This window comes from Corythoichthys intestinalis, chromosome 4, assembly GCF_030265065.1.
Source record: "Corythoichthys intestinalis isolate RoL2023-P3 chromosome 4, ASM3026506v1, whole genome shotgun sequence".
Taxonomy (NCBI): domain Eukaryota; kingdom Metazoa; phylum Chordata; class Actinopteri; order Syngnathiformes; family Syngnathidae; genus Corythoichthys; species Corythoichthys intestinalis.
This window is the reverse complement of record NC_080398.1, coordinates 55093966-55120367: the sequence shown is the minus strand read 5'-3', so window position 1 is coordinate 55120367 and position 26402 is coordinate 55093966. Positions and strand designations below refer to the sequence as shown.

The following is a 26402-nucleotide window of genomic DNA, read 5'->3' as shown; positions in this document are numbered from 1 at the left end:
ATGTTTTACATGTCGGTTGGCCCATCTCATCTAAGCCGCGGCCATCTGTAACTTTTCTGTAGCCGAAGTATTCCCATACCAGCGATTTTGTTTTCTTCGATGGGCGAAAAAGTTCAGGAGTTTCACGTCCTCTAGCCATCGTGTAGCACAGCTGACTCACTGACACTGAGCAACAACCGGTGGGGGAGGGTTGTGACTTACAGCGGCAAGCGAGGGATTTCTCCATGCATTATGGGGATATAAAAAAATAGCTAATACCTTAGGGACGGTAAGACGGAAAATTTTAGCGGTTTTGAAACCTTGACATTTTCATACCACAGTATACCTTGAAACCGGTAATTGGCACATGTATACTTTCAACGCTCAAAGTCAATAAGGATACCTACCTTGAAGAGGATAAGCAGTAGAAAATGGATGGATAATCTCAGCTATGCATTTACTATTTTGCGTTAAAATATTTAATGTCGTTGATAATTTATAATGTACTAATGAACCAAATAATGAAGCTTGCAGTATCTGTTGCCAAAAGTCACATGAGTGACGAACACTTGATAAAGGCAGTAAATGGGGTCGGGGAAGCCCCTCAAGTCCAGATTTTAAGCGTGATTAAATCAGAACAAAGTTTATTTCCGTATGAAATATTACTGAGTTACCCGGTGTTTTTGATCAATAAGAATAGAGTGAAAAAAAATGAAGAAGGGAATTTGGGGCATTCCTCACCTAGATTCCAAACCTGATCAAATGACATAAAAAAAAAAAAAAAAAATTGTTCCATTATATGTTTATGCATTGGATTTTCTCAAATAGAGTGGGTGTACCAATTGAAGTATTTACATTAGACCAATAATATACAGGATTGTGTACAGTACTTTCCATTGTTTTTCATTAGTGAGGCATGACATAGAGGAATTTTAAACAGTAGCATGAAATCGGCATGCAAATTACAAAGGCCAACGGGTATGAGGACAGCATTCAGAGCATCAGCTGATATTTGACGGCATCTGTGGTAATGCCTTAAGATAAATGAACGGGCTCATGCTTTACGAGTCATGCTGACATAACAACACTTAGTCATACCTCTTTAACTAATTCACTAGTAACTTTTTGTTGACTTGGTTTACAACAAGCCCATCCTTGACACAGCATCCAATACAGTAAAATGAGAACCATCTTAAATTTTCACATCATGTGATGTTAAAAGTCATTTTTGAAATGTTTCCCAATGTAACGTCTTTGCAACCTACCTTCTGTTGCTGTCAATGGTAGAAAATGACTTATTTGGTTTTTTTTTTTTTTTTTTTGTTTTTTTTTTTTTGTGGTAATATTAGTAATGTGTTCAGTTAAAATCTATATGGTATAAGTTGAATTGTCACTATTACATTTTGGTCACAAATAGGAAATTTCAATGTGTTAAAACAGTTATAGACAAGTTTCCTGAGCCAAACATGGGTGGCGCCATATTTTTTGATAATTCGATAATTTCTGCTCCGAACTTCCAGTTTAGACAGAACAATATGAAGTGCGATTGAAGTAAACAGTGCGTTGACAGTTAAAATGTTAAAAGTAAAACTGCAAAATCAAGCCAAAGGAACTCACGCAGTCTCCAAAAATGGATTTAGCACGACGTAGATGAGACTCCGAGGCTTTCTGTGCAGTGCATGAACTCCTGGAAGCGCCTATACTATATATATGGTAGGAAGTGGAAAGTTTTGAACAGCCCCCAGCTTTAAAGTGCCGTTATGGAATTACCTCGCCATAAGCCTTAAATCGAAGCTAGATGCAGACAATAAGTTAAGGATGTGCTTTAAACAAGGATCTACTTAAAAGTACAGTGGTACCTCTATATACGATCACTTCGACACACGATCTTTTCGACATCCGACGTAAAATTTGAACCGCCATTTGTTTCTACATCCGACGAGTTGCTCGAAATACGACGACATGACAGCACTGCAAACGAACGCACGGTGGATTTTCTTGTGTGAGAAATCAACACAGTTTTCAAAAAAAGTTGATACAGTTGGAGAAACAAGGAAAAAAGTGATGCTTACCTTTGAAATGAAGATGCAAGTTACAGAAAAATATGAGCTTGGGGTGCGCGTCCCTGAACTGGCTCAACAATACAGCTCCATGGTCCTCTTCCGACCACCGTTCGCCACTATTTATAAGTTAAGGTGACAATTATTATTGTGGTAACATTGCCAAGGAAATCGCCAGCTTCGTCACGTTTTTATTTCATTTCATTTATTTAAGAACTTATCCAACACAAAACGCCCATTGTCTTAAGCAGTTGACTGCTCTCAAGAAAACGAAAGTATTATCTCTACCGCACCGACCTATCTCACTGAGACGTCACCTTCGCGGTGCGTTCAGGGACAGTAAAAAGTGTCCGCCATATTAGAATCCGATTCGTTACATTATTTACAGGAATAATTATTAATTATTCTTCTTATTATTATATTATTCTGAATTATTTATTTATAACTTATTTGTTTTTCTATGTTTAATTGCCATTTGTAACAGTGCCAGCAGTATTAAGAATTTAGTGTATGTTTTTAGGCTTTGGAACGAATTAATGGAATTATAATGTATTCCTATGGGAAAATCCTGCTCGACATACGACCATTTCGACTTACAAACAAGGTCCTGGAACGAATTAAATTCGTATGTAGAGGTACCACTGTATGTTTGTTCTTATCAGTTCGTTGATCATTCGTGGACAAAATTATAACAACCTGCCAGCCTGTGTTGACCTGAGGTGTAGATTGATAGGCCGGCCACTTGAGTGACCAAAATAAGGTGAAATTACAAATAATATTACAGTTGCCGAATGCAGAAGGGCTGACACGGATTTTGTTGTTACAACGAAATACTACAAAGTATGTACATAAACAAAAATAGTATGTCATTCTTTTTTATTGCAGATATTTACCGCAATAAAACATTTGGACAACATCATCATAATTACAATCATCATCGTAATAACAATATCAAAGACAACAAGTCATTTTATGAGCAAGATTTTAGCTTTTGTAATTTTTGAGCACTGGACACATGAAAATGCAGGAATAGGAAGAACATACCTTCCATAACACTAGTGGCAACATGACTGCATAAACACCAGGTCTTTGTGGTGGCACGGACTTGGTTCCACATCTGCCTTCATGAACATGTTGTCCTCCCATGTCGTGATGATGGCAGATGGATGCGGTATTTCCAAATTGTCTTTTTTGAGGGATTTTGATCAGTAATGTTATTCCAGCTCCACTGTTGTTTTGGATGGAGATAATGTACAACAGAAGTTTCAAGCAGAAATGTGGAAGTACCTCGGAAACTTGGCGATAGAATACCCCAAATTACAATATTATACACTCAGTTGAAATTGTCAAACAGATTACCCATTGGGCATGGTAGAGTTCAACTATAAATGATAAAGAGTTCAACTATAAATGATAAGTAATAAAAAGCAGTGTCAAAAACTGTGGTCCCAACAGTCTGATGTGACAGTTTGGTGTGGTGCTGATAAGACAAGCTGACAGGCTAAAATGCGCCACAATGAAGACAAAGTAATGTCCTACAGTAGATGACAGTATAAGACATGCTGACTCTCAGACAAAGCTGCTGAATCACTTACTTTCCAACCAGTGTTCAGACACACTGTTCCAAAAATGTTGCTGCTGTGTGATGGGATTGAACTATTGCTGAGCAATATAGAACTACTAACAAAAAGTGGGTAATTTCATATCACAATTACAAAACACCACAATTTAATATTGTTTTTAGTTATTCAATCAGAAATATATGTATATATGTATAGGGACATCAGCATCATTGCCATTCTACACCGTTGATGCAAGAAAATATCAGCAATGTAGAGTTGAGTACAGTATTTTAGTGTAGAACAGTATTTTATAATGTATTATTATATATGTGTATAAAATTGACTATAGTTGCAATAGATGGAATTGATATCGATATACAGTATATCGTCATTGCGGCCAGCACTAGGGGTACCTCATGATACAATACAATTTGCGATACAAAGCTCACGCCTACGATGATCTAACGATATGGCGATACAACAAGTATCAATACATCGGTCAGGAAATCATTTTCTGGGATTTTCTACTAAACAACTAATAAACGACAAAACAAGCTATCTTCGTCCTTCTGCTGTAAGTTTATCATTACTAGACGTCCAATCCATTTGAACTGGGAGGGTGGCAGCGAATGAACCCCTCCCACTTAAAATGGACCGATCCAATTTCTATGGCCATCAGTGGCAGCTAATGCCAGGCAACGAGGCAATTTTGGGCCATTTCAGGTCATTACCAGGCATGTGCCGGTATGAGATTCTGACGGTATAATAACCTGACAAGGATGCACCAAGGACCCAAATGGTCGACAGTTGTGCTCAAACCAAACTTTTTATTCTCTGGTTTGTAAAGTTCAAAAAAGGAAGATAACAAAAATTCACAGTAACAGCTGGACAGCAATCAACTGAGTCAATTCCAAAAAACAAAAGGCATTAGTTAAAAAAAAAAAATCAATCGTGGTCAAAAAAAAAAAAAAAAAAGGGGGGGGGTGGGCTTACACAAGGATGTGGCGTAGGACATGGCAGGACAGCAGACAAACCGACACTAGGCAAGGTTAAAAGCAGGCTATTTATACAGAGGCTCACAGGTGGCCACAATCAGCCTGGTTGGCAAGAGCGGGAAGTAAAGTTAACTCAAGGAGGCACGCCACTACGAAAATAGAAGAATCTGACATGAACCAACACAAACATTAACAAGAGTTCAGAGACGTGACATAACCTCCAGAAAAAATATCACGCTATCATGGTATTGCAATTACAGCTCTAAAATGTGTTACTTTGAGATATCTGGGCCCAGAAAAAAATTCTATTGAACAGGATTTTTATTTTTCAAAACATATTAGCGAATTGGAACAGAAGAAAAATGTTAAGTTAAAATAAAAAAAAACAACAAAAAACCCACCAAGTAATCTAAATGAAATTAAAATAAATACAGTCCTTTAGGTGAGTGTAAACCTACAACCTCAGCTTAACATTATTATCATCAGAACAAAAATAATTGAATCATTTATAAAAAGCATGTGTGTATGACTCGTATCATGTTTACATTATACACAATCTCTCTTTCTTATCACAGACAGTTGCTAGACACGCTAAACATGCTGGAGTTAACTCTCGTAGCATGTGGGAAACGTTTATGATAGTGTTTACTAACCTTTAAGTTTGTATAAATGCGAAATCATATTGGAGGTATTGCGTCCTCAGCAGCCACCCACCACAAACATGTTTTACACGTCAGTTGGCCCTCCTCCTCCAAGCCGCGGCCTTCTGTAGCTTTTCTGTAGCCGAAGTATTCCCATACCAGGGATTTTGTTTTCTTCAATGGGGGGAAAGAGTTCAGGAATTTCACCTCCTCCAGCCATCTTGTAACACAGCTGACTCACTGACACTGATCAATAACCAGTGGGGGAGGGTTGAGCCTTGCAACTGCAAGTGATGGATTTCTGTTTGCATTTATGGTACATGAAAAAAAAAAAGCTAATACCTTAGGAACGATATTACGGAAATTTTTTTGTTTTAAAACAGTGACGTTTTCATAACACGGTATAGCTTGAAACAGGTTATCGGCACATGCCTAGTCATTACCTGTCTATTTTCAGTCACTTCCTGTTGATTTTGGGGCATTTTATGGGTCACTTCCTGTTAATTTTGGGTTACAGAACAGGAAGTGACCCAGGAATTAATAGGCAGTGACTCAAACTCAACAGGAAATGACCTGTAAATACACCGAAATTCGGAAAGAGTGACTGTGAATTCTCTGGCATAGACTTCACTGTCAGATATGATAGTGAGCAAACGAACGTTCATTCGCCCTTGTCAGTCTTAAATAATTGGGTGTTGAATGCCGTCAACAGCAGCAATAGAGTTAAATGAGACACTATTATGGTGGAAAATGTTGGTATTAGCTTGATGGTTCCTTTTTTTTCTTTAAAAAAAAAAATTTTTTTTTTAACTTTTTAAAACAATATCTCAATTCTTGGCATGAGCATATCGATAACCTTTTGGTGTGCAAAGAATCACGATAGATCACCATTTCGATATTTTATCACACCCCTGGCCAGCACTAGGTTGAACCATAATATTTATTTTGTTTTTAGTACAATAAACTTATTTTACCATTTGAAATAAGTAAGAAAATGTACATACATACTTTACAACCTTTTTAAACACTTAGACCAGACATGTCCAAAGTCCAAATGTGGCCCGTGGTCAAATTTCATCCGGCCCCCAGCCTCTGTCATAAAATCAATAACGTCTGGCCCGCACACAGACTTTTGAAAAGAAATTGGTCAGCAGTACTGCTACCAGCTTACACACTAAATGCTGCTCCTCATTTACCCACTAAAAGGAGGCAGCACTCTAAGCAACATTACCCCATTTGACCCTTTTACTCCCAATATTCTAAGATGGCGACAACAACAAAAAAAGTTGACTGCGACAGCTGACGCTTCAAGGATAGGTGAATATTGGACTATTTCTTCACTAAAATACGCAATAACTGTGTCTGCCTTAATTGCAAAGAGACAGTCGGTGTTTTTAATGAGTTCAACTTGAGGCGATATTACCAAACAAGACACGCTTACATGTACGACAAGATTCGCAGGGAAGATACGCAAAGAAAAAATTGAAGCAACTTGAAGCTAGTTTAACTTTACAGCAGCAATATTTCACAAGAGCCCGAGAATCGAAAGAGAACGCCACAAAGGCTAGTTGCAAGATTGTTGAAATTATTAATTTAAAAAAGCAAATGCGACACACAGAATAGCTTACTAATATTTGCCCAATTATATTGTACTACGTAAAGGACGTTAGCCAAGGTCGGCCCCCCCACATTTTTGCCACACCAAATCTGGCCCCCCTTGCAAAAAGTTTGGACACCCCTGACTTAGATTATTGCCTACCATTTCAACAATAGGCCTCTTATTTTAGTTGTAATTGTAGGATTACATATAGTTAACACCCTCAAATAAATTAAATTCAGTTTTTTTCTTAATGAAAATATTAAAAATGTGAGCTGTAGCAACAATCATGTGGGTGAACATGGGATCATTTTAGTTCATTTTTGCTCCTATGAACACATTTTGCACCTGTTCATTCACCAATTAACATCACATGAAGTCTTTGCCTCTGAGACAGCAATGGTTTGGAATAGATATTTCCTGTTTGTATGTGTGCACTCTATTTCGGTGTGTCTGCGTGTGTGTGTTTGTGAGTCTACACCTCAGGGTTCTGTCCTGCTATGTGCTTCTAAAACTGCCCTTTCAGTGTGCATAATGCATGTCAATGAATAGAGGGAATTTGGACAGTTACGTAACTGTTCGAAAGAAAAGAAAGGCCAGAGAGGATTCTTATTAATGGAGAGGGAAAAAACAGTACAAGAAAACAGAATGAATGAGCACCACTAACGGATGGACTAAGCTGCAATTGCGTTGACATTTTCTGTACTTTTATATCATTTCTCTCCAAGTAATAATATTCTTTTTTCCGTTGTCCTTATTCGTCACAGACTAACGATAGCGCCGATCCAATTCAGTATCGGTATTGGGTTCTGGTACAAGTTTAATTCATGTATCGGATCAAGCCAACATTTCTGATCCTTGAACTATAACAGCTGTGTTCAAAATTATTCAACCCCCACAGTGGATAATTGTTTTTGCAAGTTTGACATTCATTTTTCATTTTGTTTCTAATCACATCAATTAATGACGTGTCAGATAGACAAATACAACTGAAAAAACAAAAATATTTTGGGGAACATTCCAATTAATCTGTGATTAATTCATTGACAAAATTAGTCAACCCCCCAAGTCCACCACTCTTAAGAACAAAGGTTTCCATCAGGTGTTGTTTACAGCTGATGAAAACATCTGTAGATTTGAGCGGCCCTAAATGAGCAGCAATTAAGCAGATTTAAAATGACTGTGACATATGGCTCTTTTTGGCGATTAATGACATCTTTACAACATGGTGAAGTCCAAGGAATGGTCAAAAAGGTTCAGAGAGGAGGTCATTTCACTTCATAAGCAAGGATATGAATATAAAATATAGCAAAAGGGTTAAAAATTTCAAGAGATATAATTGGGAGCATAGTCCGCAAGTTTAAAGCTAAAGGCACAGTGGAAACGCTACCTGTGCGTGGTAGAAAGAGGTTACTGTCTGCAACTGCTGTTCGATACCTGAAGCAAAAGGTGGAGAAAAATCCCCGGGTGACAGCTGAGGAACTACGACAGGATATGTCACAGGAAGGTATTCAGGTTTCATCCTAGACAATAAACGATGGCTTCCATGCAAGAACTCCCAGGCGCACCCCCTTGCTGACTCCAAAGCACAAGAAGTATGCCAAAAACTATGTGGACAAACCACAAAAAATGGGGATACAGTTCTCTGGAGTGATGAGACCAAACTGGAACTTTTTGGGCCAAAGGATCAACGGTACTTGTGGAGGAGAAAGAATGATGCCTATATAGAAAAGAAGACCCTCTCTACTGTGAAGCACGGTGGGGGGTCAGTCATGCTCTGGGGTTGTTTTGCTTCTTCAGGTACAGGAAATCTTCAGCTTGTGCAAGATAATTATCAATTCAGTTCAATACCAGGAGATGTTGGATGCAAATGTCATGCAGTTATTGACAAAGCTGAGGCTTGGGTGAAGTTGGATCTTCCAACAGGACAATGATCCTAAGCATACCTCAACATCTACTACACCTTGCTTGCAAAAGAAGTGCTGGAAGATTCTGGAGTGGCCATCACAATCACCAGACCTAAATCCCGTTGAAAATCTCTTGTGGTACTTGAAGATGGCAGTTGCAGCACGCAAGCCCAAAAATGTTAATGAACTGGAGGCCTTTTCCCATGAGGAATGGGCAAAGATACCAGTGGCAGTGGGTCACTGCAAGAAACGTGTGTCAAGCTATGCTTCACATCTAAAGGATGTTATTGTTGCGAAGGATGTCGTACCAAGTACTAAAGTTATACATACCTAAGGGGTTGAATAATTTTGTCAATGAAGTAATCACCGAAAGGCCATAAATTGAAATATTCCCAAAAATATTTTTTATTTCAGTTGTATTTGTCTATTTGACACGTCATTATTTAATGTGATTATAAACAAGAAGAAAAATAAATGTCAAACTTGCAAAAACACTTATCTACTGTGGGGGCTGAATAATTTTGAACAGAACTGTACCTGCACCTTAATTGTATGTTGAATTGTTTTCACAAGTAATTCCCTGCTAGGCATTCATCTTCTTGCCTCCAAAATGTAAAATGGATTTCTTGAAAAGACATCTTTCTCAATTAGGCCAAATTATGAGACCTGCCTCAGTTTGGAAAAAGCTTACAGCCAGTTGCAGGCAGTTGCAGCCAGACAATAATGTTTTTCCTGTGAAGAGGATTCCCCGTTATTTTGACTTTTTTTCTGACCTTGCATACATTCATAATTGCATGTAGGTAGGATTCAGTGTTGTTTTTGGCAGACCTTTTAATTTTCGTCTTAGTCCTTTGGACGATAATACTTAATAGTCTTAGTCATTTCAAAATGTGTTTGACCTCGTCTAGATTTTGTTGACGAAAACCCAAGACTAATTTCGTCTAGTTTTAGTCGACGTTTACTAAAAATGTTTTCGCATAGACGTCATAATGATATTGACGGGACACGGGGCGCGAGGCCGATTAATAGGAGGCCTGCATTGTTGGCGTGGCCGTCAAAGCTGACCGAGTGGAATCACAGACGAGGAGCTTTTTCCGTTAAAAATTCTGGTTAATAAATGCTTAAATCCCTGAACTCTTTAAAGATATGGACGCAAAACAGTCTGGATTCTTGGTTAAAGGCAAAAAAAAAAAAACAAAAAAAACGTGCAGTTAGCATTTATTGTACGTAAATGTGTCGACGTACGATGCTAGTCTGGTTGTCAATTTGGCAGCGCCTTATATAAACAGAACTTTTCCGGTGAAAATTCTTGTGAATAAATGCTTAAATCCCTCAATTCTTTATAGATATGGACTTAAAACAGCCTTGATTCTTTGTTCAAAGAGCAAAAAACTAGGCAGTTAGCCTTTATCATACGTAAATATGTCAAAGGCAAGGCAAAGCAAATTTATTTATATAGCACAATTCAACACAAGGCAATTCAAAGTGCTTTACATCACATTAAAATCAATAGAACGTAAAAACAAAGACAATTGAGATAGGAAATAAAATTATACATAAAAATCACATTTAATCATGAATAGAATAAAAAAACAACAACAACAAAAAAAACGAATCGAAGTACGATGCTAGTCTGTTAGTCAATGTGGCAGCAACCTTACAACAAAGAGCTTTTTACGTTGAAAATTATTGTGAATAAATGCTTAAATCCCCGAATTCTTTATAGATATGAACAGACAGTCTCGATTCTTTGTTAAAAGAGCAAAAAGCCGGGGAGTTAGCATTTATTTTACGTATATATGTCGAAGAATGATGCTACTCTGTTAGACAATGTAACCTTACAATAAAGACCTTTTTACGTGTAAAATTCTTGTGAAAAAACAAAAAAATATAATATTTACCTTGAATTCTTGAACAAATCACTCCTGAAACAATCCTTCTTGTTTGCGGTACAGCGTTTGTACTTTTTCAACCTAAATCCAGCGTTGGATCGCTGTATTTGTCGCTGTGACCGACTGCAAATAACTGAAGCTGATTGTGGGATGGCCCCCTACTTGAAGGCGTGGCGCAGTGAAGGTGGAATCTGACCCGTCAATATCATTATGAAGTCTATGGTTTTCGTCTCTAAAATTTATTATCATTATTTTTTTCTTTAAAATTACTCAAACAATTTCAGATGAACATTGACAGACGAGCACATATTATAGCGTCTACATGGACAACGGCAACTTGGTGTAAATACACATGTTGCAGGAAAATAGTACATTATTTTTAATGAATAATATCCACCTGGACACCACGAACTGTATGTAAAAAAAAAAGTTATAGGACACAGTTTTTTTTTTCTTCTTAAGGAGAGACGCCTCCAAAGAACAATAATTGTTCAGTTAGTAAGTTTTAACAGGATTTATAGCTGGATATTGGTAGCACAAGATTGAAAGCTAAAGTTGTACTTGCGTATCAGACTACCAAGTGGCAGCATGTGAATACTAAATAATAAAAGGCTAAGTATTGATCCCTGTGGGATTACGCAAGTTATATTACAGTACTCAGAGTTCAGGTTGCCTTGAATTACACTGTGTGTCCTCGCTGAGAGAAATTATGTAAATCACTTATGTGCAAAGCCTGTAATACCAATGTTTCGACACAATTTAGCAGTAAATTGTGACTAACGGTGCCAAAGGCAGCACTGAAGACGAACAACACAAGAATTAAGTACCCATAGCTAATAAAAGATATCTACTTCATGGTAACGTCATTGTTGTGCATTGTTTTCCCCACTTAATTGATACTGTCTTCACATTTTTCCTGTATTTAGTGCTTTGTAAAATCTTTTGTAAATCTTAACAAAAATGTCAAAAGCTGCTTACTGGGACACTTTAGTATTTAGGGTTAGTCAGAGGCACTTGAATGAGTATCCAATTTAATACGTTTGAATTATTACAGTAAAAACTCAAAAGGGTTAGACTCTAACTGTACTGTTGGTTAAGCGATTACAAATGACAGCTTACATTATTGTGTGGACATGTGAAAGGGAACTGGGATGTGTATTACTTCTTAGGTAATATATGCATACATCTGTGCCTATGTGTATAAGGGAGAGCAGCTGTGAGTCTCCCTCCCCCACACAGCATTGCCTGATCTGTATGATTGTTATGATGAGCCATGGGGGAGATGTCTTACTCCATTAACCACTACCAAGCAAGCAGTGTTTCTTGCCTCTTTAAATGTCTCCTGCCAATAAGCATTTGCAGAAATCAGCTTACCAAACTTGCAGTCAAGGACAACAAAACCTAAAGAAAATCTACAGCTATATATACAGTGTATTAAGTGGTTTTCCAGTATCTTTTGAGCTCTATCGGCAATAACAAACGTTTTACACTACTCACTGATTTTCGTTTCTCTAGGAATTACTTGGTCGCCATTCTCGGTGGTTCAATGTATTGAAAGCCTCATTTTTCTGTTTTTTTCCCCTACTGATCTAATATCATGCCGTGTCGCTTCCTGTTTTATTTTGAAGGCTTCACCCTCTTCATAGCCGTGTACTTGCCCTTCCTCTTCTCATCTAATCACCTATTGTTTCCACCTGTTCCCCATTACCTTGTGTGTATATAATGCCCTAGTTCCCCTTGTCTTGTGCAGAAGTGTCTTTCATCCAAGGTCAGTCATGTCAGCCTCTTGCCATCGCCTATCATAGTTTTATTGAATATTATCCTCCATTGGAGCGCTTTGTGTTTGAACCTTTTTGACTTTGGCCATCTTGACTTTTTCCTCCATTTGGAGCACTTTGTGTTTTTGCCTTTCCTCCCTTTTGGAGTGCATTTTTGTTTGAATTGTGATTGTGGTTGCCCTGACTTATTCCTCCGTTGGAGAGCTTTTTGTTTGTACTTTTTTCTCATTCCCGCATGTCAGCGGAAGAACCTGTTTTCAAAATAAAGTTTTTGCCTGAACCTCCGTAACTGAGTCCGCCTTGTCATCTCGGCCTGACATCTAATAAACATCTTTTTCATCCAATGACTGGATTAATCGTGTTCTCCTTACATGTTCTGCTTTAATCCAGTGCACACTTAATCATAACCATGTAACAATAGAGCGCTGTACAAACTGCCGTCATGCAGTTTTGATGTAGCAAAATCCATGAAGTCATGTTACATAAGAAACACGTAGCTTAGTTTATATTCCAGTCATGGCAGCTGTTCCTGTGCAGGATCATTTTGATTTAGGATTTCCCCATTGATTTGTGATCCTATTGCACTTATCATGGTCCTTGGATTGTCCTCAATTTTAGCATGACGCGTTCAGTACCTTAATAAATCGGGGAATATGCTGTAGTTTTTCCACAAATATTTTTTTACTCTTCATCCCTATTTAAACAAGAGCGCAGTCCAGGATAGTGTTCCTATTACAGTCCTTCTCAGCTTTAAACACTATTTCACTATTAATGCAGTATTGGGATTCTATTTGTAAATGCTACACACTTAAGTTTGTGATATGTTAATGGACAGCTATCACTCCATTTTTCATGCTGTATGCACAGCAATTGATTGGAATTTCATCTTACAGCAGGACAACGTCCCAAAGCTCACTTCCAAATTATGCAAGGGCGATTTGAAGGAATATGCAAGCAGCTGGTATTTTATCCATGCCAAATAAACACCTTATGGTGGGCTACTGATCATTGTCCTGTATCTTTTTTTTCTCCTTCTTTTTTTTACCTACTCGCCCATGGAACTTCTCACTTGAGTATGTCGAGGGCTTCCACATTTATTATACCCTACCACTATGGTTCCTACTAGAGTTGTCTGATAATTACTTTTCAACCGATCACCAATATCCCGATATCGTCCAACTCCAAAAATCCGATACCGATATCAAACTGATACCAATATATTTGGACGTGGACTTAACACATTATGGGTAATTGTATTGTGATGACCAACTTGACGCTTTAATAATGATAAATGTAACAACTTCAAGGTTTTCCAAATAAAAATTCTGGGAAAGATAATAACCACTTTAACTGAAGTTATGGAAAAAGTGCCTATATTTATTGTTGAAATCAAAATAATGCAAACATCAGTTTTTTGGATCAAGTGCAAAGTGCCAATAAGACACTGCCATTTCACATATGGCTCACACAACATGCATATTTACCCCAAACTGATAATGAAAACCAATGTCGATATTATCCGATATCGGCCAATATTAACAGCTACCCGATTATATCGGGCAACTCTTAGTTCCTACCTTGATGGACAGTACCAGAATGTGACTCAATGCAGATCTATTTCTCCCTTCCTAAACCTATTTACTAAATATGGCCTCCCCAAGTCCTCAATTTCTCGTCTGCAACTTGTTCAAAATGCTGCTGCTCGATTTTTAACAAGTACATCTAGACGTGAGCATATTACCCCGTGCTATCATCACTCCACTGGCTTCCAGTCCATTTTAGAATTGATTTCAAATGTTTACTGTTTGTTTTTAATTCTATTAAGGGCCAGGCTCCTTCTTATCTATCTAAAATGTTAACCTTCCCTAACTCTGGCAGAACTCTTCGTTCTACTGGTCAGCTTCTTTTACATGTTCCGAGGTCGAAACTTAAACAGTGAGGAGACCAATCTTTTGCGGTTGCTGCCCCCAGGCTGCGGAATAGCCTTCCCCCTGAAATCCGCACCACTACGAATCTTGGTCTTTTTAAGTCTCGGTTAAAAACACACCTTGTTAGACTTACCTTTTCCCCAAATTAGGATAGCCTGGTTTTATTGCTTAAGGGTTTTTAAGGTTTTGGGATTTTATCAGTTTTATTGTTTTATTTGCGGTCTGACTTTTATCATGTTGCACTGTTTTTGTTTCATTTTCTTTTTTTCTTAATGTTATTGTATAATATTTTCCTGCCTTTTATTTATCTTGAGCCACGTTTTTGTTGCAAAGCACTTTGAGGGACTTTCGGGTTTTGTAAAGGGCTGTATAAATAAATTTGATTGAAATATGAGAGCGATCTTAATAATTGCTAGTAAGGCATTGTAAGTCTTTTTTTTTCTGGATAATATAACAAGTCTATCTAGTCTAACTCAGCTTTCTTTTTTCTCTAATAGAATCTTCGTAAGATGGAAGAGTCATCAGAAGATCCCAGAAAAGACCTGGATGAGTTACAAAATGCTGATTGGGTAATGATAAGATTCATCAACTGATTGTGCCATATTAATGGACTAAAAAATACCTTGATCGGGTACAACGAATTTTGTTCAGCAAAGTCAAAAGACAAAGAATTTCATTTGTTGATAAGTGATAGTGGACAAAAATATAAACAAAAGCCAATATTTCCCAAACTAAGTGTTGTTAGACATTTAAAAAAATGCCATTTTTACTTTAGCAAATCAAATGCAAGTTTCTCAGATTGTCCCACCTACTCATCAGCTATCAGCTACCCACTGGGCTATGAGCGTCTATGAATTAAACCAGCTTTATTTGACCCAGGTAGTGAAGGGCGCTTTGTCTCTCTCTCAGACGTCGAATGACAAAAGACAGTGCAGTTTGAGCTGGTACAGAAACTATAAAGTGTAGCTTCTTTTTACTTATTTCGAGTGTATCAGCGTGTATGTGCTGTACACGCGTGGCGTGACTGACGTTAAGTTCATCACACTATGGCTGTGCTTGTAGATGGTGCCAATTTTGGGGTTTGAACATTATTTTCTCTATTATCAGAGACCTTATAAATGCGAGATTTGCATTTCACTCATATACAACCATTTTTAATATGCCATTTATACTAGGTATTGTCTATTGCTTTAACTCAATTATAAAAATCCAGATGTCATAATAAAAATCAAACCAAGACTAGGAGACAATTCTTTCTTGACATTCGGTATTCAGAATTATACTTTGATAATGCAGCAAATAATATTTAACTGGAAGGAAGCATTTACCAGATTGTTTAAATAAATGTCTTTCAAAGGATCATATATCTTTTTTGCCTCTCTGCTTATGATGCCCTTTACTTCCTGTCAGGCTCGATTCTGGGTTCAGGTGATGAGAGACCTTCGAGAAGGAGTCAAGCTGAAAAAGGTACAGGAACGTCAGTATGACCCGCTGCCCACTGAGTACCAGCTTACACCATACGAAATGCTCATGGACGACATCAGGTCCAAACGCTACAAACTACGCAAAGTCATGGTAAGTATTTGCTTTATGCTCTTACAACTCGGTTTTTAAATAAGCAGAACAGTTAGAGCCTTGGGTTATTATGAATTGTAAAACAATATGAGACTACTTGCTAATTTTGGTATCAAAAAATAAGTTTTATCTTGTAAATGCTGGTCGACTGTAGCCCTGAAATGTTTGTTCAATTCTTTCATAGGTGTTTACAGAAAATTATACAGAATTGTTTTTAATGTTCAACCCTGATTTAGCCAGGGAAAAACTCAGCAAATTGATAAAACAGGTTGCATGGGACACACCAAATAAACTCATCACATTTACATAACACAGCAATCATCAGTTTTCCATGGCAATTCCTTAGCAGCACTTTAAAACCAAATTAAGCATAGAAAGTCAGATATTTTGGGCTTTAAACTGCTTAAAAGGCCTCTGAACATCAGTGACCATATTGTTTGGTTTTATTTTTTGTTGTAGATTGTTTACTGAAGATGAAGCTGCATTTTAAATAGGATTTTACTCCTGCTTTGTGCAAATCCCACTTACACTTAAGATAGCCTATAACGATGCAGTTCTGCAGTTACGAGACACCAGACCAAAGATGGCTTAATAGCCATTTTTGATCGATGTTTTAGATGACAGGTGTCAGACTCAATGTTTGATGATGTACATTAGCTATTAGGTGGTAGGGTGTCCTAACTTTTTCCTCAGCAAGAATATGCATTTTTGTTGATATATTTGGTTTAACCCTTTAAGGTCTGGGCCTATTTTGTCTGATTTTGCATGCCTTTGAAGTTGCCTTTATATTTCAAAGAAAGAATTGTTTACGATGGCCTGGTTTGGTCCCTTTTTTTGTGACACCTTGAACTTCATGTCCAAATTGTTGTTTCCTTCACTGATCAATTATAAATCATCATTTTGGGCCCAAAAAGACCAAACATTCCAAAATCGTTTTGTCAAAATTTTTAATATTGATGTCCAATTGACAACCAAACATGCGTAACGAACCGTTTTGAAACTTTGTAATATTTATTCAACATGTTAGGATGAACATTCAACCAAAAAAATTTAGAATAAATAGTCTTATATTTGACAATTCAACATAAACAACAGGTATAGCCATAGGCGTTTTTTGCCTTTATACATGCTCCAGTCAAAACAGGTTATATACAGCAGACCTAACAGTGAAGAACAGTGAAAAAATATATACCATCTAACACAAAAAGTGTTTAGAGGCCATCTCTTTATGAGTTTAGGTATTGCGGCCAATCGCCTGATGAAAACTATGTACACACAATCAAGCTTCTTGAACACACATTTATATACACAAATTGAGAAGATTGATGTGGGAAAAAAAAATATATATAACATTGGGGGGAAAAAAGCATTTTCAAAAATATTTACAATAAACAAGTTAAATTTTTTTCAGTCATGCCACTCCGAAAAGCAGTTTCGTCCTGGAATTAGACACGGCTACATCACACAGCTCACACTTCCATGGGGTGTCGGTCCTCTTTCCACCCTTCCATTTTCATTTCACTTTGCTTTCATTGTCACTATAAATGTACATGAAAATAAGTCAGTATTTATGAAAATAATAAAGTATAAAATAAAAATATATACAGCAATAAATAATAATGGAAATCTATATGTATGACAATAGAAAGAATACCATAGCTAAATATGTGCTACATCCCTAATCTTCATATAGAAAGAAGAACACCACAAATTATAAATTCCTGCCTGGGATACCCACAGTGCACGTACGACTTTGATCTGATATGCACATTTTATTATTATATACACAAACACACACTTATATTTCATCAAAATTAACTTTGTCTTGCAATATCAAAAGAAACTTTCAAAAGAAACGTTTTCAGCATGAAAAAAAAGAGTGAGTTGGTTTACCTCTGCTCGTTGATGGCGTCACCCACGTGTTCAAATCCGTCACTATCTTCACTCGAGGACTCTTCCGAAGAAGACGATGATGACGAATTTGGACCATCCTCTTCCTCAAGTTGATCAGAAGCACAATTGCTTGCGCTAAATTTAGTTTTCCGTTCATTGTCAAAGTCACACAAAGTCGCTGCTCGATCCAGCAGTATCCAACTGGCCGTCGCTCGCCACCTCGTTGCTTCAGAACACTCCTCCTCCCTCTCGTTCGGTTGAACCTCGCACCGCAGTTATATTTATAAAAAAAAAAAAAAAAAAAAAAACGCATTTTGTGCTTCCACTGTGACTTCGAAAGGGTTCGTTTGATTTGTGTTTTTTTCATGGAGCTTCCGTTTTGAAAAAGGACTAGAAATGATGGAAATATAGACATAAACAAATGATCCATGCAGCGTTTTAATGTTTTTTTGAGAGGACAATAAAACTATAAAACTTGAATGACAATATCTCACGTTCTAGTTGGTCGATTGACTTCAAATAATAACGAGAGTAAACCGCAACTTCCGCACTTTAAAACGAGACCAACCAACGGCATGTGGGTGACGTAATTAAAACGTGAGGGTGCTTCAAAGACGACGTGCGCTGAGGACGCGCCGGCGCGTCCTTCGACTCTCAAGGGTTAATGAGCAAAACAATGTTAATTTTTGTTGTTTATCTGTATTTAAATCACTTTCTTTTCCAGAGATAACGAAAAACAAGATCAAACATTGATATGTGAACAGTTCTTCATAATGAACTGAATATTTAATGAGCTGTTAATTTCTTCACATGACTGTACATTGTCTTTGTGGGTTTTTTGCTGAAATGAAGTTTCAATTCAAAAAGAAAATTTCTACAGTCCAAAGAGGAGTACAGAAATCAGATACTATTTACTGTTTCTTTTCTTTCCAGACAAATTTTAAAATAAAGAAATAATAAATTACTTATTTGAATTAAAATTAATAAATACGATAAAAATGACTGTAAAAAGTGAATACTGTTTTTTTTCACTATTCATCATAAATGTTTTAAATGTTTTGAAAAAATGTAATATGTTTTTAATTAAACATTTTGAAAAAGTAAATCAATATAAATGAAAGATATATAAGTTTTGCTACGAAAGCAACACTAGGTAACTTTTCAATATTTATAAAATATTTTTATAACATAATGATAATATGTCGACTGACAACTAGTTGAATGACGCCTCTTTTATATCTGGAGAGAGTTCCGTATTACTTTCACCAGCACTAATTAACATTGAGTAGCGTGGCAGGAACCATGCCACACACGAAAAAAAATTACAAATGTGCTGACTGCTTTTTGGCATACGTCACTTCCCCCTGCCCCATTCATTAGAAAGACAGAAGTCAATAGGAACGCTTTCGTGCGAATGCTGCAAAGATGTTTTGTCTGAGGAGGAAAAAAGAGAGGCTGCCAGGATATACAGAATAAACATTGGCCCGGCTTTCACTCGCTGGCGTGACCTTCCCCCCACTTTGGTCCACATTGATGATTTTACGACACTGTTCAGGTGTGCGCTGGTCCTCATGGGAAATGCAGTCTTCCTAAAACCGGAAGTTCAGGATTTATGACATTAGGCTTAATCTTCGAGTTAGCGTGGGTTTAATTTGTTGATGGAATTGATTTCAACAAATTCTGTTTGGTTTCCAAGTTATTTGTTAGTTTTAGGGCTTCGGAGAGGCTAAGCTAGCTCGAGTCAATGGCACTATTGTAGCATGCCAATAAAAAACAACATATGCACACATGAAAATCATCGATGATCCATGTTATCAGTAGTGCTGGCTATGTTTTCTGGATAAAGTTATTAAAATTTACCACTGCATGTCAATAATGGCATTATGAACAGCAACATTTGTAATCCAGATGCTCTGCAGAGGAGCAGGGCAGAGTGACATCACATTGTTTGTTTTTTTTCACCGCTGATTTTTTATGTCATAGCCAGCAGCAAGTGACTGGTTTATATTTTTCCTCGTTCTTCATAGGGAATTTGTGGAAACTTTCCTCTGCCCGTTTCTTCTGTATGTTTCCAAAGCCTCTAAATGCACTTGTTGCCGGCCGTCAGTTAACTCAGCAAACATCATGCTGCGTTCGAGGAAGGTGGGAAGTCAGAGTTTTCAACCTCTAAACTGGAGAAATATCATTAGTACGCCTCCACTATTTGATCGCTTATGAGAAGTCAGGTTTGCTGGAGGTCAAAATGTCTTTTGAAGGCCAAAATAAAAAAACAACTTGTGGCGATCAGCCATCTTTGCCGTTTACATTCGCTTGGAATGCTTTAGATCGCAACTGTTACCCTCCGAGCACGATAAGTCCGACTTCCCACCTTCCTCGAATGCAGCGTGAGAACAAGTGACCGAAGCAATCCTCTTTATTGGGGTCATATTGCGCATCTAAAAAAAATAGTCCTGCAGAATGAAATGAATCCCAGCAGTTTGGTGTGACGTTGTTTTGGCCGCATGGGTGTTTTGAAACAATGATCTGTGTTTTGAATTTATTTGACTATGTTGGATCTGTTCGTAGATCCATATGTTTTTTTTTTTTTTATTGGCATGCAATGGCGTGCCATTGACTCGTGCTAGTTTAGCCACTCTGGAGCCCTGAAACTAACAAATAAGTTGCAAACGAAACAGAATTTGTTGAAATCAACTCCACCAACTAACTAAACCCCTGCTAACTCGAAGATTAAGCCTAATGTCGAAAATCAAACTTCCGCTTTAAGGCAAAACACTAAGGCTTTTGTCCACTGGCGTTGCTAAAATTGACCAAACTGAAAAGTTGCAAGGTGTTTTAAGAACCTCATAAAAGATGATTCAGACTAGTTTTGGGTCAGAATATCACTAGAAATTACTGTAATTTCTGGACTATAAGGCGCACCTGACTATAAGCCGCCACCCACCAAATTTGACATGAAAACGGCATTTGTTCATAGATAAGCCGCGCTGGACTATAAGCCGCAGTTGTCCTCATTGTAGTATGGGATATTTACACCAAAAGATATTAACTGGTAACGCTTCATTTGACAATGGCATCATAAGACTGTCATGAGACCAAATGAACCACCATTAAGCTTTGAACCAATTGGGTGCAAAGCCTTATAGTTTCTAAAAGCTTCATTTGGCCATCACTGCTCCCTTGGGGGAGACAGTCAACCTCTGCTGCCACCTGCTTTCAACACTGTTGTCATCCAACATTCCTCCTGGCATGCATTGCAGCGCTACAGATGTAAATAACAATCATGTTCTGTGCTAATTATTTCTTCAGTTACTGTTCCAGTTGTTTCATGAATTGCTAGTTATGGTATTTGGTAACATTTTCTTGGATAGTGGTGCCATAATACTGTCATACAACAGTCATAATTATTACATGACAATGTCATCAGCATTAATGAATGCTTATAATAGAGGTCGGTTAGTGTCATCCAGCAAATTATCTCACTTTTGAATGGTCGTAAAAGATCTGAGCTGGACATAAATGGAGTTAGTGAAATAATATATCACGACACATATTGACATCTGTCATAAGCATTCAGTAATGCCCATGATAGTGTCATGTCATAATTATGATGTTCTTATGCCTGTCTTATGACCGCTGTCAAATAAAGTGTTACCTATTAACCCAAATAAATCAACAAATAAGCCGCACTGGACTATAAGCCGCAGAATTCATAATGACGGAAAAAAGTAGCGGCTTATAGTCCGAAAATTAGGGTAATCAACTCTCGAAATAGCTGGCGATTAGTTTGTTAGTTGTTTAGTCGATTAATTGTGGCTCCACTTAAGCGAACGGAACATGTTCACTTGCTAGTGGACATTGAACACTCTTATTTCAGTCCACCCAACAAGGGTTGGAAAACACCATTCACACTTGACTTAAACAAATTTATTACACGTATTCTTTCATCTTTGAATCATTATTCATCTTTACATTTGTGTGACATTTCAGGTTAATGGAGACATCCCACCCAGACTCAAGAAGAGTGCTCATGAAGCCATACTGGAGTTTATTAGATCCAGACCACCCCTCAACCCGGTGAGTAGAACTAAACTTAACGTCCTCTCGTTACAATGCATCCCAGTGCATGCATCTTCCTACATCCTAAGAGAGATTCTGACCAATAGTGTGTTTTAATGGAATTTCTTTGACTGCACAAACCATCATGAAGCCAAGCCACATAATTGTTCTGGTAGATAATTTTAATGGTACATTAACATTGTTACAAAAGAGTCTGCCCTGTCAGATACTTTGTGGTGACATACAGGACCAATCATTTTTATTTCAGAATAAATTTCTGCAAAGTTTATCACAAATTAATGACAGTTCTGTGATCTGCTTTAACCATTAAATTCATGTATTTTTATTAGGGCTGTCAAACAATAACAATTTTTAATCGAGTTAATCACAGCTGAAAAATTTATTATCGTAATTAATCGCAGTTCAAACCATCTCTAAAATATGCCATATTTTTCTGTAAATTATTGTTGGAATGGAAAGATAAGACACAAGACGGACATAAACATTCAACATACCGTACATAAGTACTGTATTTGTTTATTATAACAATAAATCCACAAGATTACATTAACATTATTAACATTCGTTCTATTATAGGGATCCACGGATAGAAAGACTTGTAGTTCTTAAAAGATCAATTTGAGTTAAAGTTACAGTAATTTTATATTAAAACTCCTCTTAATATTTTCGTTTTCAGCCGCCTCGCTTTTCTTTTTGTGAACATTATTTTTTTGAGAGCTAGGAATATTATTTTTGTTGTGCTTTCACTAAATGATACTGTAGCGACTTAACTGTTCTGCCCAAATGCATGATGGGAAGTTGGGCAACCATGACTGTCAGTGGTGGCTGCAAATGGTACAGTATGTTCTGTGTTGTGTTCAATTAGGCGTTTTAAGGAAAAGAACGTCTCCTGCTCTGCCCAAATGCATGATGGGAAGTTGAGCAACCATGAGTGTCAGTGGTGGCTGCAAATGGTATACAGTATGTTCTACATTGTGATCAATTAGGCGTGTTAAGGAAAAGATCGTCTCTTGCTCCACCCAAATGCATGACGGGAAGTTGGACAACCATGACTGTTAGTAGTGGCTGCAAGCTTAAGCCAATAAAAGCCGCGGTCCACTGAACGCCTGTGCCCACTCACATTTTTTGGAAGGTCTCTGCACGTAAACTAAAGCCACCGACTCAGCCTCCTCCAACCCTGCATGAGAGGATCCTTGAGGGAATTAAATCTGAGAGGAAACTCCGACCCGTGACTCCAGATATGGTCCGCAGGGGACGGCTGGGTAAGACATGTGAACACCTCTTTGTGTGTGATGCCTTTTTTGCATACTTTTGAGATCTGATACAAACACATCTGCTTGACATATTACTATACAGCAACTTTATGAACAAAACTAAAATATGTACTGTTGAGCTTTTTTGTGATATACAGTATATGTATATGTAAGATCCAAAACATTTTGACTGATAATGTTGGCATAATATCACAATAATTTTATACAGCAAGTTGATCTCCAAATACTAGCACTAATAGATGCCTGAAATGTTCAACTATTAGTTACTATTTTTGTTTTGGATATCTGTATGTTTAACAAATAGAGTAAAGGGTTTCCCCTAGGATTTTTTAAAGCTGTGGTGGTGGTGGGCTACATTGGAGTCGGACAGTCCCAACATGTCATGCTGCGGCGAAATTGCTTCGTATCGTGGCAAATGAGAATTTATTTTCACATTAATTTTTTTCCCAAGAAGAACCATAACAAATATCTGTTTCAAATGTCATAGCTCTCAGCTACGGTACATGTACGTAAAATGCGTAGTTAATTACACCTACTTACATCTCCTAGTCCTTTTTTTTCTTTTTTCTTTATTTGGCCCTAATACATACTACATTACCACTACAAAAATAGTCCGTCTGTTAACCGTTGCCCACTTAAATATTTTCTTAATACTTCAAAATACTCATCTGAAATTACAACCATTGATATCAGCAACGAACAAATGCTATGCTAGTATGCCCAAGATTCGGGTCAAACACACGCCATAAAGAACTCAAATGTTATGTCAATGTCAATATTAAGGTCGTTTTCACAGGCTTAAACCAGAATCACATTCCTTAACATGAAATACCTTTCTGTGGATTTATCTCCCAATTACCACCAACGTAGTCAGGCACAACCTTGCAACAGGAGAACCGATGTGATTTTCAAAATAAAACGTGTGTGAATAATTTTATTTGACGTGCTATTTCAGACGACTTCTGGCATATATATACATATATATATATATATATATATATATATATATATATATATATATATATATATATATATATATATATATATTCAGATGTTGTACTGCCCAAAACAGTGCGTTTCCTTGTGCACTGCCCGGCAGCCAGCTAACACTGAATGTACCCCAATAAACCACAAGGCTTGGTCTTTTCTTGCCTTTATGTGAAGTCACTCGTTTTTATATTGTGAAACTATAACAAAGAAACATACACATATTCAATACACTACAAACTGTAAAACACACTTACATACACGACTATTATACAGATATCACAACTTGCTTGAGCTACCACTAGCCTTAAGCATAGGCTGGCTTCTATAATACAACAATAAGACTTAAAGAGCATATGACACCAGAAAAAAAGTCTTAAATGGCATTATTATGTGAATTAGAATCATATTTTGAGACGATTCGACTATATACAACAATTTAGCAAAGCGCAGATGACGAGAAATTAGTCTTTTAATCTGCCGGTTAGCCACACCTACCATTATAGGGCTTTAGCGTCCCCAACAGGTGGATGACGTCAGCGGTAGACTAAACTCATCGGTTTTACTATTCAGCCCATTGAGGGGGAATTGTTCAGAACGAGGAAAACGAGACGAAGAGAGCTGCAAAATGTCATTGTTTCAGTCTCTCTACTCCCAATATTTTTACAGGATATTCTTTTTATCCAAGTATTTTTCCCCAATAGCTATATAAATGGCTTGAGAAGGACCAGTCAGCCCGTCGAGGGGGAACTATTCCCAATGAGGAAAACGCGACGAAAAGAGCAGCAAAATGTCATTGTTTCTGTCTCTTTACTTCAATATTTTTACAGGATATTCTTTTTACCCAAGTACTTTCCCCAATTGCTAAATAAATGGCATGGTCATGACAAATAACAATCTTGTGCTAAATGGAATATAAAATAATAAAAATCCATTTATTCAAGACGAAATGGCAAAATTACTCCATAATGGTCAAAACAGTCGACTTCACCTTTACTGTCACACCTCCCGAACGATATTTTATGACACCTAAATCGGACATATGTAATTTCCCTTCCCCGGCTTCGGAGAATGTAAACAGACCAGAAGGAGTGACAGCTAGCCGACATGCTAACCCGAACCGAGGGATGTTTCAAAGTCTTCGAAGTGGAAAATCACACATAACTAGCCTGGATTATTTGACATGACGACCCGGTTGTCGAGTTTCTTTGCGGATCGGCAAACCGCCCGGCGGAGAGCAATTTACAGTTCGTTCCCTGGAGGAGGGTGGCTGGAGTTGTTGTGTAGCTAACGCGCTAATAGCTAACTGCTAATGAGCATGAGGATAGCTTTTTACATGCCTATCAATGATCAAACGTAAGTAGTCCTTTATTTAAAGGAATTTTATAGTGTTTACTTTGTAATCACTGTATTCGTATTTGACATAATACAGAACAAGATGTTTACTCACTTCCTTGTAAGTCCAATGGTCCCACAGTAAATATCCAAGGTGAATGGGAACCTTTTGAAACTCCAAAAAGGCGCATACGCCTCTCCCGCATACAGAATGATTTTTCTCCAGCCGTTTGGCTGGCGTGATGCAAAAAATAAAAGTATTAATCCGCAAAATCAGCTAAATCCTTCGTCCTCATACACAACAGTACACTGTATAGTGAAGAGAACGTCTTCTACCGTACACGTCACAGCGCCCTCCTCCTCAATGCAAGACCGAAGCCGGAAGTCACTCATTTTCATGGCGCGGGATTCAGAAAACTAAATAAATATAGCGATCGCTTCCACACACATCCAAGCGGTCCATATCATTCAGGGGCATAAAATACCGCGTGTATTATGAAATAAACATGCTTTTTCGTGTCACAGGCTCTTTAAGGAGTTTTGTAAATATGAATTTTCTCCACAGAGGTATGCATATACTGTGCATCAATAGGTTACTGCAAACGTAAAATACTTACAGACATCTATTTCCAAGGTCAAAACGTAGCAGAAAGCACTCACGAGTGTCAATGCGACCGACAGACACAGCACTGTGCAACAAAATGACTTGTGAGCCAAATTGTAAAATAGATGCTGTGAATTATTCTGACCAACAGGTGGCAGCAGCGCAATGCAAAAAGTCAACTGGTTTCCCACACCGGCGCATATAGCAGCACAGACATATTGTTAAATTATCTAAATTATAAATGAGAATGTATCTTTAGTTTAATAAATATATATATAATTTGCTAGGCGTGGCGGCTTTTATTTTGGTGTGTCAGTG

General features: G+C 37.5%; 1 protein-coding gene across 4 annotated transcripts in view; it reads left to right on the top strand.

Annotated features, from left to right (window-relative positions):
- spire1b (spire-type actin nucleation factor 1b) overlaps nt 1-26402 on the top strand; it is an 82825-nt gene that overhangs the window by 37920 nt on the left and 18503 nt on the right. For all 4 annotated transcript variants that reach the window (XM_057834015.1, XM_057834012.1, XM_057834014.1 and 1 more), the window contains exons 5-8: nt 14837-14908; nt 15750-15914; nt 21795-21881; nt 23017-23146. In XM_057834015.1, coding sequence (XP_057689998.1) covers nt 14837-14908; nt 15750-15914; nt 21795-21881; nt 23017-23146 — 454 coding nt within the window. The remainder of the gene's footprint in view (nt 1-14836; nt 14909-15749; nt 15915-21794; nt 21882-23016; nt 23147-26402) is intronic.